The sequence below is a fragment of the Rutilus rutilus genome (genome assembly GCF_951802725.1).
Source record: "Rutilus rutilus genome assembly, chromosome: 9".
Lineage (NCBI taxonomy): Eukaryota > Metazoa > Chordata > Actinopteri > Cypriniformes > Leuciscidae > Rutilus > Rutilus rutilus.
In genome coordinates, this window is record NC_140223.1 from 21,097,609 (window position 1) to 21,116,196 (window position 18,588).

General features: G+C 35.9%; 2 protein-coding genes across 3 annotated transcripts in view; both read right to left on the bottom strand.

The window, feature by feature from the left end:
* Positions 1-12,470, bottom strand: part of rpa1 (replication protein A1) — a 44,851-nt gene extending 32,381 nt beyond the window's left edge. The window contains exons 1-12 of the mRNA XM_084419045.1: positions 12,289-12,470; positions 11,813-11,860; positions 11,259-11,337; positions 8,758-8,866; positions 8,019-8,107; positions 6,536-6,610; positions 5,329-5,446; positions 5,116-5,218; positions 4,973-5,041; positions 4,661-4,853; positions 3,957-4,093; positions 2,742-2,890 (exon numbers count right to left, since the gene is read on the bottom strand). Of these exons, the coding sequence (XP_084275171.1) occupies positions 2,742-2,890; positions 3,957-4,093; positions 4,661-4,853; positions 4,973-5,041; positions 5,116-5,218; positions 5,329-5,446; positions 6,536-6,610; positions 8,019-8,107; positions 8,758-8,866; positions 11,259-11,337; positions 11,813-11,860; positions 12,289-12,321 (1,202 nt within the window). The 5' untranslated portion in view covers positions 12,322-12,470. The remainder of the gene's footprint in view (positions 1-2,741; positions 2,891-3,956; positions 4,094-4,660; positions 4,854-4,972; positions 5,042-5,115; positions 5,219-5,328; positions 5,447-6,535; positions 6,611-8,018; positions 8,108-8,757; positions 8,867-11,258; positions 11,338-11,812; positions 11,861-12,288) is intronic.
* Positions 12,471-13,407: 937 nt separating this feature from the next.
* serpinf2b (serpin peptidase inhibitor, clade F (alpha-2 antiplasmin, pigment epithelium derived factor), member 2b) lies at positions 13,408-17,065 on the bottom strand. 2 transcript variants are annotated; one of them, XM_084419047.1, is made up of 9 exons: positions 16,961-17,065; positions 16,135-16,206; positions 15,964-16,041; positions 15,624-15,924; positions 15,352-15,495; positions 14,747-14,935; positions 14,428-14,570; positions 14,139-14,343; positions 13,408-13,942 (listed from the first exon to the last, which is right to left on the bottom strand). In XM_084419047.1, the coding sequence occupies exons 2-9, from the start codon at positions 16,189-16,191 to the stop codon at positions 13,611-13,613; spliced, it is 1,449 nt and encodes a 482-aa protein (XP_084275173.1). In that variant the 5' UTR covers positions 16,192-16,206; positions 16,961-17,065; the 3' UTR covers positions 13,408-13,610. The 2 variants fall into 2 exon arrangements, with proteins under 2 accessions (XP_084275173.1, XP_084275172.1); XM_084419046.1 differs by having other exon boundaries at positions 15,624-16,041.
* Between the last annotated feature and the right edge of the window lie 1,523 nt (positions 17,066-18,588).

Here is an 18,588-nt window from a genome sequence, read left to right on the forward strand (position 1 = left end):
GAAATTGATTGAAACCTGCAGGGAAAATGAAGAGAGACACTCGTGGACAGCTTCAGCCAGGTGGGCTGTCAGGTGGCGAGTATGGATCATAAACACAGGTGGGAAGTAATTAGTCAGTGTGGCCCTATAAAAAAAAACAGGGATAAGTGAGGTTCGAGGCTGAGTAATACTTCATAGGTAGCATACCAGGGATCCAGACTGCGACCAAATCTCGATCATGTGACAATACTACATAGTGCTGGGTGATCTATTGAAAGGCATTTCAATTCAGCATAGATACAGAATTCTCTGTCACAGACCAGATATTAGATCAAACAGCGCTGACGTGGAAACCAGGAGAAACATTATGCCATGAACGAACAAGTTATAGAAGGCTTTTCAATCCACAAATCACTAGGAATGGGTATCATTAAGGTGGTATTACTGCTCTTACCGATACTGCTTATCGATCCGGTACTTTAACAGTATTCTTATCGGTTCTATTTGTTATATATACACAAATAAAAACAAAAAACTAATTAAGAACATAATGTAAAATATCTATAGCAAAAGAAACAGCATTGTTTGAACAAAACAAATCCAAAATATCTATTTGTAAATGGACCAGTGCAGGCATTTGTGTTTTATATGCATAAGATACAATAAGAACAAGAACAAAAAAACAAAGTACAAACAAATGGTCAATATAATAAATATACAATAAAACAAAGATACAAATGAAATGCAGTGCTTTAATTTCAGAAAAGGTCTACTAACATTACTGTTCATGTAAGTAATATGGCCTACAAAAGAAATCTAATAAAGTAATCAAATGTTAAATAATGCATAATTCTCACTGTATAAATGGATATATTAATGCTTATTAAAGCTCAAGTTATTCATTCAAGAACTGAGTAATTTTCTCTTTGTTTGATTCACAATCACATTAATGGTGCAACCGTCAGTAGGTTTATTATGGCGCTTTTTCACTGCATGGTACGGTACGGCTCGGCTCACTTTGTGGCGCTTTTCCACTGCATTGTACGACTCGCTTCGGTTCGCTTTAAATGGTATCACCTCTGTTGAGGTTCCAAGCGTACCATATTCAATACAATATTCATATTTCAGGGTTCATGCAAACTTTTAAGAGTGAAATTAAAGCACTTTAAGGACTTTTTGAAGAGCTTTACACTTTTTCCAGCACTTCAAGGCTCTAAATATTATCCCATTTTAATGTTATTTTTATTGTGATGATTTGTAAAACTTAAGTTTAAAGATGTAGGAAAACTAACACAGTGGCCATCAAACACTTAAGAAAAAAAAGACATGAAATTACCACTATAACCAGTAGATGGAGCACTTATTGTCTTTTCCATATATTAGGGAGTGGAAATGGCTAAGTAGGAAATGTCACAGTCTCATGAAAAACAAAAACTTTTTCAAATTGCGACTGAATTAGACAGAAAGCAAGAGCGTTTCTTTTATAATCACTGAAGCTGTCAGTGATTCCGAATGGTACATTTAATAAGAGTAGAATTTTTTTTTGCACTTTACTGTAGTTAATAAACTTTTTTTTTTAATCTGCATCTCAATTCAAGCTCTGTGTTTTACGGTCAAATTTCCAGTAAACAAACATGTAATATTTTTAGTGACTGCATACAGACCACTTAAATGGATAGCTCACCCAAAAATTTTCATTTTCATTTACTCACCCTCATTTTGTTTCAAAAAACCTGTACGATTTTATTCTATTTTGATGAACGTTAAGGTTAAAACAACATTGAATTACTATTTGCAGGTAATAAATTATTATACAAATAGTTCAAATTAAATATTACACTTCTACCTAGTTTATATGTATTATAAACCTATTTGTTTTATTTATATATATATATATATATATAGTTTTATACCTATTTGATCCCAGTTCATCTGCTGAATTCACATAAAACTACTACAAAGGGAAAAGCACATTATTACATGGATTTCAATATTTAGATGACAATTTATGTTTGCCACTGAAAGTGCACAATGATTGTGGCTTACTCAAATCATCACCATCCAGTGATTATGTAATAACTGTGACAGGTCTTTTCAAGATATTTTAAGACGCATAATTATAAATTTGGCAGCCCCAACACAAACCTAAATTGGCATGAGAAAGCAGAAGAAAACATAAGAATAATTGAGTCATAACAGTTTTTTAATTCCTTCAATAACCAATAAGAATCCATGAGGATTAGGACAGCCCTGTGCTCTAAAAACACAGGAAGCCATCATATACTCATTGCTGCTTCCTTGTATGCACGTATTTATAACATCATCTCTCAACAAGGCGTTCGGCGCCGTCGTTTCCCCATCTTCCTTGTTTCACATCCCCAGAGCAGAAATAAACATTCCTGTTCTCAAAGGACCCGAGTCACACGAGTTCACCAAGGAAATTGAACATCTTGGCAGGGGATTAGCCATAATTTGCATTCCTATATCAGCCTGAATGCAAAGCCCACCAGAGTGCCGCTGATAGAGCTAATCTTGATATCAAAGGCATGAGCATGCTCACCCTCTCTGAGTTCTGGAGTGTGCATTTTAGTGTCTGCTCTATGCTCGTCCCAATTCTCACAAGTGGAGAAATAAAAACAGGGGCGCATCGGAACACATCTGTTTCATCTTGGACAAACACTCAACAACAGATGCAGCGTATATTCTGTATTGTACGATTTGAGAGAAACCGAGAAAATTTTTTAAATAATAATATCACTCACCAGCCCCGTAGTTTGTATGCCTCAGGAATATCGGGGTTGATCATGACTGTGCTGCTGTAGAGAGTCGAGAGAGAACGCCCACCGAAGTCAGATAATCTCGCCCCCTTAATGGCCAAGATTGGCTGCCCACTGCCATCAAATGTCTCTGCCTGCAGAGTGAGGAAAGAAAAGGCGAATAGTTAAGTACTGAAAAAGTGCATATATTCTACAGTGTAAACATATTTTACTTGCTAGCAGCAGTGCATCAAAAGATCCATAAGGATTTGCCATCTAATTGTGGTTTTATGCAATTTGGTCTTTCATGGCAAATCCTGATGAGATGAGAACAGCTGAAATGCTCAAGAAGCTCATCTGGTACAAGATCACAGTGTTTAAGGCTGAATATCACTGTTAGTGTTTGCATGAGGATTCCAGTCAGCTACCGTTACACTACCGTTCAAATGTCTTTTTTAAAAAGAAATTAATACTTTTATTCAGCAAGGATGAATTAAATTGATCAATAGTTTCAGTAAAGACATTTATAATGTTACAAAATATTTATTTTTACTTGAACTAAATGCTGATGTTTTGAACTTGCTACTCAAATCACAAAAATATATCACAGTTTCCAAAAAAAGCATTTTTTATCAGCATTGATAAAAAAAATAAAAATAAAATAAAAAAAATAAGTTTTTGGGCACCAAATCAGCATATTATAATGATTTCTGAGGATCATGTGACACTGAAAACTGCTGAAAATTTAGCTTTGCAATCACAGAAATAAATACCATTTAAAATAGAAAACATTTGAACTGTGCTCACATTTCACAGCATTACTTTTCTTTTTTTATTACTGTTTTTGATCAAATGCAGCTTTGGTGAACAAGAGATTTCTTTCAAAAACGACCCCAAACTTTTGTGCAGTAGTGTACATCATTCAGGCAATGCAATCTGTCATCCATATACATACATACTGTAGAGCTTGGCAATTAATCTAGCTTTTAAAAATTAAACATTAAAAATCTATTGTAAAATACGGTTTTACACTTTTACACAAGTATTCGTATGAAAAGTCGTATGAAACTTTATGGTCCAAAAAACAAAAGGTAATGAAATTTTTTTTATTACAATATTGATTATTACAAAATTCTAATTTATATTGAGAATATTTTACTGTACTATAAGGCACTGAATAATAATGTACAATTATTAAAGATTAATTAATTAAGTACGTACATCATTGCCCCACATGGTGAGCTGGATGACTCTGCCGGACATGTCCATCAATTGGATGTTTCTCTTGGAAACCTCACGACTGTTCTTGGTCGTGATGCGCATCACATCTTCTGTGTTTTTACATACTCCGATCACATCTGTAAACACATGCGCCACACAGGTTTACAACACTGCTACACCCACAAATTTACCAACAGCAAATAGGTATGGGATGACTATAACACTCATCCAGAATGTAATTCCACAAAACCCGTCAATGCTCCATTGCAGCGCGCCATCTTAATCCTCTCATATCAGACGCCGTTATGAATCATTTAGCTGCCATTAGGAGCGTTTCACAAATCACTGCCAGCACCTGACTCAAATCTCGGATAAGAAATATGCCTGCCGCACCTCAACATGCTCAGACTGCTATTACCATAATTAGAGGCATGCTTATTGACTCTTCAGTCTACCAGAGACAGCATCTTTCTCCTCCGGTTCTGCTAGAACCCGACAGGGACACAAAGTCAATCTGTGCCACAGGCCATTACTGTCATAAGCATTATTAATATTGCGTTCATCATCAACGTTATAATTACCACAACCTCCTGGGCCTCAACACATTTGTTACGCAGAGCCATGCTACTGTCTCCACAGCAGTTAATTATTAAAATGCTGGTTATTGATGATGCCAATCGGACAGGCCAAGGGGAGATGCTCACCTACGATGGTGTCTTTCTCCCGGGACTCCAGGTCAGCAATGGAAACAAACTCACACTGCAACATGGGGACATCATGGCTGTCCTCACAAGGGATGATGCTTGTCTCTCCGTTGAGAGTCATCTCATAGTCATTCTTAAGTGAAGAAAACTGTTTGTTAGCGATCTTCAGGGTGCCTTTGGAGATGTAGTAGACCTGAGGACAACAAGAGAGAAAAAAATCTGGTCACGTGATCAACAGCTGTTGCTACCTTACATTGCTTAGCCCTACATTATTTGATAACAGCTAACAATTGAGAAGGAAGTAGGCCTTACTTTTCCCTGCTCGATGAGTGAGAAGAATTTATCCACCTCGTTATTAAACCCAGTTGCTCTGATCTCCCCCTATAATAAACAAAGCGAGATGTCATTGCAAATTAATACTCTTACAAGTTTCTGATCTGCTGATAAATGCTTACGCTTTCATCCACTATCTCCATGGAGAAAAGCTTCCCATCGCCCCTGGAGTTACTCCATGTGCGGATGGCACTCTTGTTTGTGACTCGAGCTCTAACAGTCCACCTAAAGAAAACACACTCTTATGATCTATGCACAACACAATGTGATGTGCAAAGGTCAATTGGACTGGAAAGAGGGAAGTTCAGGAGTGTGGATGTGAAATTTAGACTGACTTTGACTGGTATGGATTGAGGCTGGCAATAGGCACAACTTTAGAGCTGCCTCCAGGAGTGTTGGGGGCAGCCATGGGCTTTTTCCCGAAGCTCTGAGCGGGAGGTCTGTTCATTGAACCTAATGAGCGAAGAGGAGAAAATAACAGATCACCAGATAATCAAGATAAAATAGACACCAATTTTGCATTTATGACGTTGTCGTGAAAAACACCTCTAAAACAATCTTTGGTGACAATCTTTTAAGTGTGAATTAAAATGGCAGTTTAACACAGCTTGAAAATCCTCAATGAAGTTAAAAATCTCACCAAGAAGATTAAACTCTGTGCTGAAAATACATGAAATTAAGAAGCCTTCAAATGCTTAAATAAAAAAAAGGGTATATACACGTTAAAGGGAATGAAATAATGACTTTCTACTAGAGATGCAACAATGCTAAATTTCTCAGCCGATACCGACAGTTTGATTTTCTCAAGGAGAAAAAAAAAAAATCTCTCCTAACTAATTTTGTAGTGTAAACTATACAGGGAACCCTCTCACTTGAAACATTACTTTATAAAAGGTTAAAATTAACAACAGAACCCAAACTTTTATATTCTGCTAACTGCTTTAATAATTTATTTTCAGATATAATCATACTCAAATAAAAACCAAAATGTTTGTATACAACTCAGTTGCACATGTAGTTTTTATAAACACTTGTCTTAATGACAATTTCCAAACAAACATACATATTTAACATGCATAATTAGCAGTAAATAAGCTCCACTAATAATGCTCTTTATAGCTAACTGAACATTGGAAAAACGTTCCTGCGGTAAATGCAACATCAAGTGACATTGTTCACAAGCTGTTTTATTGAGATCTTTCCACAGTTGAAACACAGAGTGAAGAATTACATGATACAGATTTTGGTAAGTTATACTGTATCTTTTAATATACCTTCTGATGTTCAAACATGTTTTTTTGTGTTATAATTTGTATTAAAGGGGAAGAAATATTTGGTGTAGGGAAAAAACTTGGCAACCCTGGCTTGAACTACAGGTGATTCAAAGGTTTAATATGGTATCTACTTTACTCAGAACTTCATAACACAGCAGTCAGCTAATGCATTACAGCTCAGTAGCACTGTATGTTAATGTAAACATTTGAGGGTTTTTAAACACCTACACTAAATAAATTAAATATATATTTGTGTTCATTTCTTTACCATCACTTCCATTCTTAGACTGTAATGGACGTACAGTTGGAGCTGGAGCTGTACTCTGTTGTGCCTTTGACTGACCTACAAAAAAAAAAAAAAAAAACAACATTAAACATTTGATCAAATTAAATCCCTCTTGACAAGGTGACAGACATGCATCAATGCTCAAATGAAACTGTTTACCAGACATCCCACCCTGCAAAACTTTAAGGGAGATATATACAGACCAAAATGAAATGTATAAAATAGTCTCAAACATCCATTTCATTACAAACGTACTTGTTTATTTTAGCACTTCTGTCAGTGAAACAACACACTACAGACACTAAACTAATGGTAACATAAATAATCAAATAAAAGTTAACATTTGTTTTTTATTTCCCCACAAAGATAACTGCGTCGTAAATCATATATAGCACTCTGCGCTTTGAGAAGGATGTGGGACATGAGCAGGACAGAGATCATCTCTTGTCTAATATCGTCATGTCTTTGGAACCAGATGTTCCAAAGCAACTGACACTTGCTGTACAAGGTCTGAAAAGAAAATGTCATTTTCCGCATGTGCAAGACATTTAGGCTATATTCGATGCAGCACTGTCAGAGAAAGCAAAACCAAATCATCACCGTATAAAATGCGTTATACAAATAAACTTGAGCTTGTTATCAAGTCTAACAAGCACAATCAGTGCTATATAGATTTGACATCCAAGAAAAAGGGTATCTGTCCTACAGCCTTTTTCTACAGTAAAGGATGTGAATATAGTTATTAAATGTAAATGAAAGGAAGAAACTGTTATAATCCACTGCGGAAATGGGAGATTTTGAGAGTGAGGATTTGAGAAAAGAAACAAGAGATGTCCAGTGGATTAACTAATGAATTAAATAAATTTGTGGAAAATCAGGTGACCAGATTGCAAAACAATACAAAGCCGACAAATGGCTTAAATTTATGGGCTCATGTACCTCTCTCACTAAGCACAAATCCAGATGTTTCCATGGTTGGGATGTAACATTTAATTTCACGAAGTAAAAGAGCATTTAAAATAAAAAATAAAAACATTTTGGCGTTCTACCACCATGGTGGGGCAGTTGTGAAGTTAACCGGTATAGCCCTAGACACACGAGACGCAAATGATATGCATGATAATATACCAGGTGTAAACGGTAATGCTTCTTGACTGACCACGTGTGATTAGATTACTGAAAAAGCACATTAATACCAGGTTGAAACCACCTCACTCAATTTCTGGGATATTGTACATAATTTGAGAGCATCAGGGAGCCCTGTGATTGGATTACTGAAAAAGCACATTAATACCAGGTTGAAACCACCTCACTCAATTTCTGGGATATTGTGCATAATTTGAGAGCATCAGGGAGCCGCTATCAATTTGCGGGAGACTCCGGGATGTCTGCTTTATATGAGCAACAAAAAAAGAAAGAAAAAGGTTTCCATTCAATTTGACATGGGTCAAATGTACTCTCTCACCCTCTACATAAGGAGTTGGGTCTCCAATTTTTCCTGGCATCTGGTCGGCAGACTTGAGTATTTCCATGTCCAGTATAACCACCACACGTCTGTGTAGAACAAACACAAAAGCTCAATAATATGCATCAATGAAAATATACTACTGTTCAAATGTTTGAGGTTAGTAATATTTTTTTGATAGAAATTAATACTTTTATTCAGCAAGAATGCATTAAATTTCCCAAAGGTATTCATAATGCTACAAAAGATTTCCATTTCACATCAATACTGTTTCTTTCTATTCTTCAAAATATCCTGAAAAAAATGCATCCAAATTTCCACAAAATATTATGCAGAAAAACTGTTTTCAACATTGATAGTAATAAAAAAATGTTTCTTGAGCAGCAAATCATCATTTTAGAATGATTTCTGAAGGATCATGTGACACTGAAGACTGGAGTAATGATGCTGAAAATTCAGCTTTGCTATCAGAAATACAATTTATTTTTTAAATATTTTAAAATAGTAAACAGTTATTACTATATTTCATAATATTGTTTTTCTGTATTTTTGATCAAATAAATGCTGCCTTGGTGAGCATAAGAGACTTCTTACAAAAACATTAAACAAATCAAACTGCCCCAAAACTTTTAAATAGTAGTATAAACAAAGCAGAGCCACAGAGAAATTTGCTAATAATAATAACTGTAAGAATTTTTTTTTATAATAATCAGATCAAGACCTGGAGACGAATGCTTACCGTCCATCCTTGAGAACATTAGTGACGCTCCTTTTCAGCATACACACACAGTTAGAGGCCAACTGGTTTTGCTCAGCCATGGGATTGAGCTGTGTGGAGAGCATGAATGCTGCATGCAGGGGACAAACAATATTAAAAAAGACATGGTTTTAGAAAGCCTGGGGTTTACATCCCAATGACATGAGCAAAAGACTACTTTCAACAAATATCACTCACTCGTAACTTTAAAGTCACGCTGCTTATCCAAATATCTTAAATAGACCATTCAACTTTCAAACACATAAGCACCAAACATTAGGGGTGTGCCATATCATACCGTCCACGATAATACCGGTATAAATTTTTACATGATAAAAAAAAAGTGTCATATCACTGATATAGAGCTGGTAAGTCCCGCCCCCTTCGCTAACCCCGCTGGACCTCTAGGTTGAAAAATCGTCAATGCAAATGAATGGGAGAAAATAATTATTTTCTGGTCCCGTTTGAATTGTGCCATGAATGTGAACATATGTTGTCTGTGAATTTTTTATATAATCTTTCGTGTGAAGAATGCTACAATTTAGCGGGTAGAAGTTTGATACGGTTAGACTTTGTGTGAGAGCACTTTGTGGACTACAACTCTTCGCTGCTTTCGACGCGTTTGAAACGTCACCACCATTCGCACACGGACACTAGCTCACGGATCCCGCTAAACATGGCTGTGTCTTTGGTGCACTTGACCGCCTTTTTTCAGGGAGAGGACAAAATCGTTGAGGATGGTGAAAACCACGGGTAAGTCAACTTTATGGGGTGACGTCACATAGGCGACATGTAGTCTTTCTCGTTATGTCTTTTCCACAACTGCTAGCCGAAGAATCATACCATATACTGTCAAACTCGTAACATGAAAGATTATATAAAAAATTCACAGACAACATATGTTCACATTCATGGCACAATTCAAACGGGACCAGAAAATAATTATTTTCTCCCATTCACTTGCATTGACGATTTTTTAACCTAGAGGTCCAGCGGGGTTTTACGGAAGGGGCGGGACTTACCAGCTCTATAGCGACGCAATGACGTATGGCACATTACGTTCCCTAGCACGCACAACAACACCTGTCTGAGCGTGAGAGCAGCAAGTCAGCCTCCAATGACAATTTAGTACCTAAAAAGGAGCTACTTCAATAGTATTTTAATAATTCCCGCAGGTCTACCACTTATAATGCGGGAAATTCCCCCGCAAACATTGATTCACTTTAGCATGTACATTGTATGAGTAGCCTAAATGAATCCACACAGATTATAAAATCAAATCAATCATTTTAAAACTTTCTCCAAGACGCAATTTTACCAACCGCGTGAGTGTTCGGCGGTGCCGCGTCTTCTCTCTCTCGCTCTCAAAATGGGTTGCACAAGTCAAGCGTCGATACCACCTCTTGTGTTTAGCAGTCAGGACATGACGGAATTGTCTTTTGTCACATGCATCGTAACTAAAGTTTATCATTTTCACTTCTTTTTAAGTCTTATCAGTTTAAACATTTGCGATTTTAAACTATTCAGTACTCTCGCGAGAGATGAGAGCGAGATCTCTGAGAGATGTTTACTCTGCGTGCATGCATACATACAGTAAAGCAGTCTCACAAACAGCTCTAGAGTAACAAAAGCTCTTTTTCGCGGCTTATATCGCTTTAACGGGGAAGAACACGCAAAATTGTGTAAAAATTCTGGTCATGGTTGGTATATTCATAAACAGTCAGTTATGTCTGAAATAAGCATAAAACACGTGTGACAGACAGTATAATGAAAACAGTAATGTATCCGGGCACTAGCTCTAGATGTGACAGCAGCCATATGTGTCTGTCATTAATGTTGTCGTCAAAACAACAAAAGATAGTTTTCATTGTAAGGAATCAGAATTAATAGCCTATGTATTTAATTTAGTCAGGACTCAGGACTATCAGTGTTATTTTACATTTGATTGCCTTATTCAGTTTCTGTAGCATTTCTGAATACTAGTGTTAGACCTACCCAAAAACTTTTCTCTTTATTTGTATCTTTATTATTTTGTATATATATGTTTTTTGCTACTTTTTTCAATTTAATTCAAAGATTGAAATCAAGCTTCCTTGTGTTGTGTAAACTCTTAAAAACAAAATTACCCAATTGTAAAAACACAATGAGTGAGCAAACATTTAGGTGAGATAAATGTAACAAAAAAAAAATTGTCTCAATTTTTTCTATATCGTCATAAATATCATTATCGCAAATATTCTTGAAATATCGTGATATAATTTTGAGGCTACATCACCCACCCCTACCGAACATGGACATTTAAATGCTTATGCAACAAAAGTATTAGAGAAATATATGGCTTTGGTGCTGATGATCAATAAGCAAAAAGCTGTTTCAGAACAACATCCAAAAAAACATCCTTCTGCAAATGAAAACTACAATGTATTTTAAGGACAGACACCAAATTAAATACACAAAGGCATCTGAAAATTGATCAAACTTACAGGACATAGTGTGCAGCCCATCACTCATCATGAGACGGAAACGGGATAGGCCATTTCCCCCATCAATCTTGCGGATGTTCTGGAGAGAATATTCAACATTTTACAGTCTAAGATAACTAGAATGGAAATAAATGGTCTGGTGAATTTTTTTTTTATTCTACAGCATTTATTAATCTTAGTTAATGTTAATCTCAACATTTACTAAAACATTTTTAAGATTAAAAGTTGTGTCTGTTAACATTTGTTAATGCACTGAACTAACATGAACATTTATATTAACTAAAATTAACAACGGTTACTAAATGCTGTTAGAATATATTGCTCATTGTTACATGCATTAACTAATGTTAAAAAATGAGACCTTAATAAAATACATTATTTTATGCATTAATTTACTTAATTTTATACATTAACATTTTATTCCCCTCATAAATCACATAATCTGATAATTGTCATTGTCTACAATATTGGTCTTCACATCACCATCCCTAGAACATAAGGTGATGTAACAAAATAACTTTAATAACTTGCAAACAGTGTGCAATGATAGTTACCACACATTGAAGAACAGGGTTGCTGACTTCAACTCCTTTAGTCAGGGACTGAAAAAAAAAAAAAAAAATACACAATCCAACACTTTCACTAATATAAATCAGATCAACATTATTAGTGAATTCAGATATCTGCCTTATTCCACACACACCATTTTCCATCTACAATGACTGAGATTGACTGAGACAATGACAATGACTTTTTATATGTTCTGCTCGGTAACGTTATCCGCTCCTGCAATTGCATTGAGCGGACCATATAAAAACTATTGCGTCTCTGCATTGCGTTAACACGTTTCATCCTCGATTTTAACCTTGTTACAGTTCACACACGTGTAATTATGGAAAAGGGTAAGTGCAATAAACAAAAGGCAATGGTAAAAGTTTGTTTTTATCTCACTGTCAAAATCTTGCTGGCTAACTCACTTAGCAAGCTTTGGTCTGCAACGGTTGAAATAATGCTGCGGTCTTATTCTTACCTCAATTGCCCCTTCTGACAGTCTAACAGTCATGTTTTCACAAAAATATGGCGAACGAAAGATTAAATGTTGTATGGACAAAAGATCACAACCGTCTCTGGTCCTCAGCACTTTCCTGTATCCTCGCGCCAACTCACACCAAACGCGCGAAAGTGCGACTCGCGATGACGCGTTTCCCGTTTGGATCTACTTCCGCTGAACGTCAAACATAAATATAACAGACGAGCCTTTTTGAAGCGGACTAGTTTTTATTCTTTTTTTTTTATTCAGTAAGTTTTGCGAGTCTGAAAAATAGGTTGTAAACTATTTAATGTGTCTAATGTGTGTTTTATTTAAAACAAATGTTGTAACAAACAGTTGCATTCAATGCCACAAGAGCAATTCACAGTCACAAAATTAGCTGCCAGAGGCTCCCTCTTTTTGTTGTTTCAAAATATTTATGTATAATTTAATTAAAAAATAAGAGCCATGTACAGTATATGGTATTTTCTTAATAAACTAAATAATTGCAGGGTTTTTTACATTCCAAAATGTCTTTCTGAAAATAAAAAAGCATATCAAATACATACATTTCATACACCCGTTTTATGTTAAAATAGGTTTCTAAATTAAAATAATTAAATAACAAATGCACAATTGTTTCTTTTTTTTTTCCGGTCCAAAATGTGTTCTGTTTAAAATGGATAACTAATAAATCATATGATGTATTATAATAAAATATTTTTTTCATTTGAATTTAAAACAAAGTTGTTTCCCCTGCAGCATACTATAAGAAAAATTGACACTCAACAAACCTACTTTGTGTTCAGTCATGCGACAAATACAATTTAATTGATCAAAAACAGTTGATTATTGAATTGTGTGCTGTACATTTTTACCAGTATTTATGAAAAATAGTAATAATCTGAAGCACGTTTGTAAAATCGCATAAACTGCTGCACAATTGATTTCTCTGTTAGTAGAACTGCAGCTTGTTATGTTATCGTACCTGAAACAAGGCAATATTTCACTAAAATAAACGATAAGTCAAAACGATAAGGTTTTCAATAACATAAGAGTGAGCAAGCGATTTTCATTTTTGGGAGAACTATTAACCCTTTAAATAAATACACTTAGGAATTTCTGTTCAAATTTCTTTAATTAAAAGATTTTTAACAAGATTAGCAAGGACATTTAGAAAAACATTAATTCACATAGGGGGAGTAATTTCAAATTATCTTATAGACCTCAATGTACGTTTACAAAATATGTCCTTAATTTGCCTCCAAGTGGGGATCAACTATGCAGTCGACAATCACTTACGGACTCTAAAAGTATGAAAACTACTTTGGATGAACTTCAAAAAATAGTGGCTTGTCATCAGTTTTATCTGAATTTCCAGAGGTTGTGACCACAGTGGATGCTCCAGGGTTTGGGTTGGAAATTACTCCCAGAAAAAATGGCGTTTGACTCAAGTCATCCATTAGGGCAAAGAAAAAAGGCTGATTGACAGTAAATGAAGGGTTGGAACGTGAGATGACCACACTTGTTGCAGCCGCTGCCTCTGCCCCTTCTTCGTTTATCTCAATACTGGACATGTGCTGCACTCTGGACACATACAAGGGGCCCTCTGAGATGCGGTCCAGCTTCGGGTGACTAAATAGCATTCCTAGACCTGGATTACAGTAGAATTATATATTTGTTAGCATACATAAATAGAAGAAATAGTCAAATGACTGTGAATCCAAAGTGATCTCCTTGGATTATCATGGGGCAACTGGAAATACAGTAGATAGTATAGATGCACATATTAAACTATATTTGCCACTAACGAGTCATAATGTGCATGCACTGGATGTAAGACATCTTACCCATGCTTGTCATGGCCTCTTGGAGTTCCTGGTTGAAATCAAGTTTGAATTTTGGGAGTTTGACTTGCATGTTTCTTTCTCGTGGTAATCGAATATACAGATCTGAGATATTGAGCTTAGCTGAAATGTCTGACACATTCACATGTCCAGATGTTGGCATTACCACTAGTAGACTCCTGTCGCCTTTAAAGGGGAATCGAGCAACCTGTAGAGGTCAAAGTGGAAGAAAAGGTGAGGTATGGAGATTTAATCAGTGCTATTTATGAAGTAGCATCTTAAAGGCAGTAACCTGGGCATCCAGCTCATGGTGGGTGAAAACGCTGAGAGGATACTTTGGCCCAAGCATCATGTCCACATTAACAATCTTGTTTTCATCTATGTAGAAGAGCTCAGTTGAGGTGAAATGAGGGTCAAAGCGGGTGAGCCACTCTCCTGTCAGAGAGAAAATAAGACTTGGATTCTATGGTCCTTTTTTTTATTTACACTTGTGAAATAACAAAGGGAACAATAATGCAACGGATCTGAGTAATGCGAAATCTCTGATGTGACTCACTGAAGCTCAAGAGGAAATTGCTAAATACTTGCTGGTAACAGGTGTTTGTTCTGACCTTTGTAGTGCATAGCATTGATCAGCATCATAACAGTGCTGGAAGGGAGACTGGACAGAAACTCTGAGATGTGCCCATTTGTAGCTTTCTTAACCCATTCATTGATCTCATTAACATCAGTCAAAGTGGCCGGCTCTGAGTCATACAGTTTCTGAGAATCTTCCATGAACTCCTGTTTTGCTTTAAATTCTGAGGGGAAAAAAGAAAACCATTCATAGCTTTGCATAGTACGGTAATTCACTGTTCCTCAAATATCAACTAAGATTTAGTCCCCCAAAAAATGCCCAATCCTATTTAAAAAAAAAAAAAAAAAAAAAAAAAAAAAACATCAAATAACCTATTTGCTAAGATTTGACAAGCTACTACAAACTTTTTAATCTAGTTTAAAATAAATGAATATATCTTGAATGTACATATTAAATATGTTCATGTGTGAACTTCAGGGGAAATTACTTCATAAATGCACTAATGCATAATACACGTGATTTTAAGTGACCTAAATATACACACAAAAAAACTTTGGGGGGGGGGGCTACTGTATAGACCTGCATGCAATTGCTGACAGTGTATATGTTTGATGTAAGCTTAATGTGAGTGTCTCTCACCAGTTTGCAGATAGATGCGGCTGGCGAATGACAGGCTCCTTTTGCGAAAGTTGCGCAGGAGGCTGCTGAGGGCAGTCTGGTAGCAGGGCAGTGCGTCTGCATGCAGGTGGTGTAGAAGCAGCTCTTCCGTCTCATTTGTTGCTCCTGAGATTCAGATAAACAACAAGATTCTCTCAGTAATTTTTAATATGTATGCATGCAAAAACAGAACAGAAACCAAAACATTTGCTATTCTCTGAGTCTTTTGTTTTTATTGTAGATTCCAGACTTACCCAGCGCTAGCTGTGAGAGTGCAACGGACAAGCTAAGAGGGGAAATGATGAGATTGGGCTGCTCACGACTAGGCTTCAAGTTTTCCAGGAACCAAAGGCCAAGCTTCATAATGCCATCGCCTATGGTCCGTTTAATCTGTTGGCTAGACATTTCCCCATCACAGAGCGAATCAAGGTCCTCCTCAGAGGAGCCCTCTTTCTGCCCAGGAGAGGGAACCGTGGCTGAAGGATCTGCTTCCAGGCCATCTGGAGCACCCGTGTGTGCTTCTGTTACGGTGGGGTCAAGAGTGCCCTTCAAATCCTGAGAGGGACATGAGCACTGAGCATTGTGGGTTCTTACTGATATGGGTTTACTTGGCATCAGTGGGATGAGAGGAACTACAGGATCCCTTCCATCTTCTGGTTCAATCGCATCTTCCTGCAGTGAAAAAGAGCAATTCATGGAATTTCAATGGAATAAAATCATTTGAAAATAAAAAAAAAACAATATAAGATCTGTTGAGTGCTTTACCGTCCAGCCTTGCTTGGCATAACAGAGGAGGAGGAATGCCAGAAAACACAAGTTCATGTTCTAAAAGAGTGTCTAAAAACCAAAGAACAGAACAACTTATAAAGTATTTGGAATTATTTGGTTGTAATTTGTTCAAAGGTACTCTTCCATTTTATATATTATTATGGATAAAATACACATTACATCCTTAAATACACATTTTGAGATCTATTGTTAAGATGTTAACACAAGAAGCACCCTCACACATATAATTTATTGATGACCGAAAATATTTTCAAAATTATTCCTGTAGGTCTCCCTCACTTCCACAGAAATCCGGACATTTCAGGTGGATTATTTTTAAATTCACAGATTGTCGAATAATCAATAAATGCTTAACATGGCTAAAGGTCTGTCAGCTGTTGCATAATTCCAGGGTTAAGCCTTTTAAATTTGTTTAAAGCTACAGGTTAAAATAAATTGAAATCACAGGACATTTATATATATATATATATATATATATATATGTGTGTGTGTGTGTGTGTGTGTGTGTGTGTGTGAAATAAAATCAAATAAAAATAGATATGGAAATGTTACAGCATTTTACTACTGATACTCTTCTTGCACACAAAATTTGTATTTTCAAAAACATTTTTTATCAAAACATTCTTATGGGAATTAAATTATTAATTTACTATACTTCAAATATACACAAAGATGAAATGTACATATTTACTAACCCAAACAGCTGGCAATAGAATCAACTTCTATATTCCAACACAATATCTTGCTAATATATTGCGAACAACTATTTAATACAAGACAACAAACAAAACTGTGTGCTTACCGTGCAATATCTCCAGTTGTGGGATCCAGCCCTGCTTTAGGAAAGAAACGCACAAAATAGGCAATGGGAAAATTCTTGGCTTGGGGGTTGGCAATCTCAGAGCAGGCAGTTACATTTCAACTTTCATTGATCTTTACCTCATGTAGTCTTAGTACATACCTCTTCATAGATGTAAATTTTGAGAGACCTTGGGGTCAAACATCAAACTCGAGTGTGTAGATTTGTGGATCTGTGAAGTATGGAGTAGGGTATAAACTGGTACTGTATAGTTTGCTGAGCTGCTGACTGTGAATGTCAGACACTGAGTTTGAGTAAACATGCTGCATAAGAAAAACTGCACATAAATGAGGAGGAGATGACAAGTCAGCTCTGCTAATGCTGATATTAATATAGACTGTTATTGGATAGAGAGAGCTTTTATATTGCTTTCTTATATGCCACACAAACAAACCAGTGGCATCTGCCAAGATCTCCAAATTGAGAGGAGTTGAAAAGCAGTGCGTTGCAAACAATCAGATGGACTTTGTCCTATCAGAATAACCTCTCCGGAGGGTGCTCTGGTTCTAAGCACGAAAATCTACAGAGCGAACCGGACAACTGATTCGGACATTCAATCGCCCCATCCGAATTGTTTTTCAGTTGACAAAAGAAAATACAAGACAAGTTTATTATCTATTCCTTTTACTTTAAATCATTGAAAAGGTTCATTTTAGTGAGAATATAGAAAAAGGTCACATTTTAAAAAAGAAAAAAGAAATTTACTCACAATGGAATACAAAAGAGCAATGGCCAATGTGGTTTCAGACAATGTGTTGCTTGTGTTATATCAGGCAGATGTTTGTCAAATCTCAAACGGACATGATATTTAGCATGAATTATAGGAGCATCAAGCTGTTTGTGTAAAATACAACCAATTGTATTTTTAAATATTTATAAGGAGTCAGATATAAAGCAATATCCACTTTTCCAAATTGTCTGACTGTACAGGATTCACTGAAAACCTCTACTTAGTAACATAAAATAATGTGCTTTACAAAATGAAACCTTGAACACTAATCAGTCTATTTCAACACATTATAATAAAGGCCTGAACTTCTATCAGAACACATAATTCTCAAGCCAAATCTCCAAACTTGGCAGCTAGCGGGTTTCAGAAAATATAGAGTGGTGATTTAGAGTCAGTAACGCTTGTTTTAGAAATCTGAATAAATTCTCACTACATATTCTAACGTTATATATGGAATGTCAAGAGACAATCATGTTTTATATAAAGCATTCCAGTAATAAATTAAATAGGTTCGATTCTAGTTCATATCTATTCAAGGATGCTGCAAAAAAGTATTCTTTTAGATAATAAGCATTAGGCTCAACAAAGATATATATCTTATATATCATTAATATATAAATGTGTATGTATCTACAAGCATACACACAGTATGTTGTGTGTAAAATGTAACATGTCACTTGACCTGGGTTTGATGTGACAAACAAATGAATGATTACATCATCAAGGTTAATAAAGCATCAAATTGATCTAAATAGTAGAGATACATTTTAAATGTCAGAGGGCCCAAATTCAGGATTTAGGACCACCCCGTTGCATATTAGGTGTTTACACTCTTAGTCAG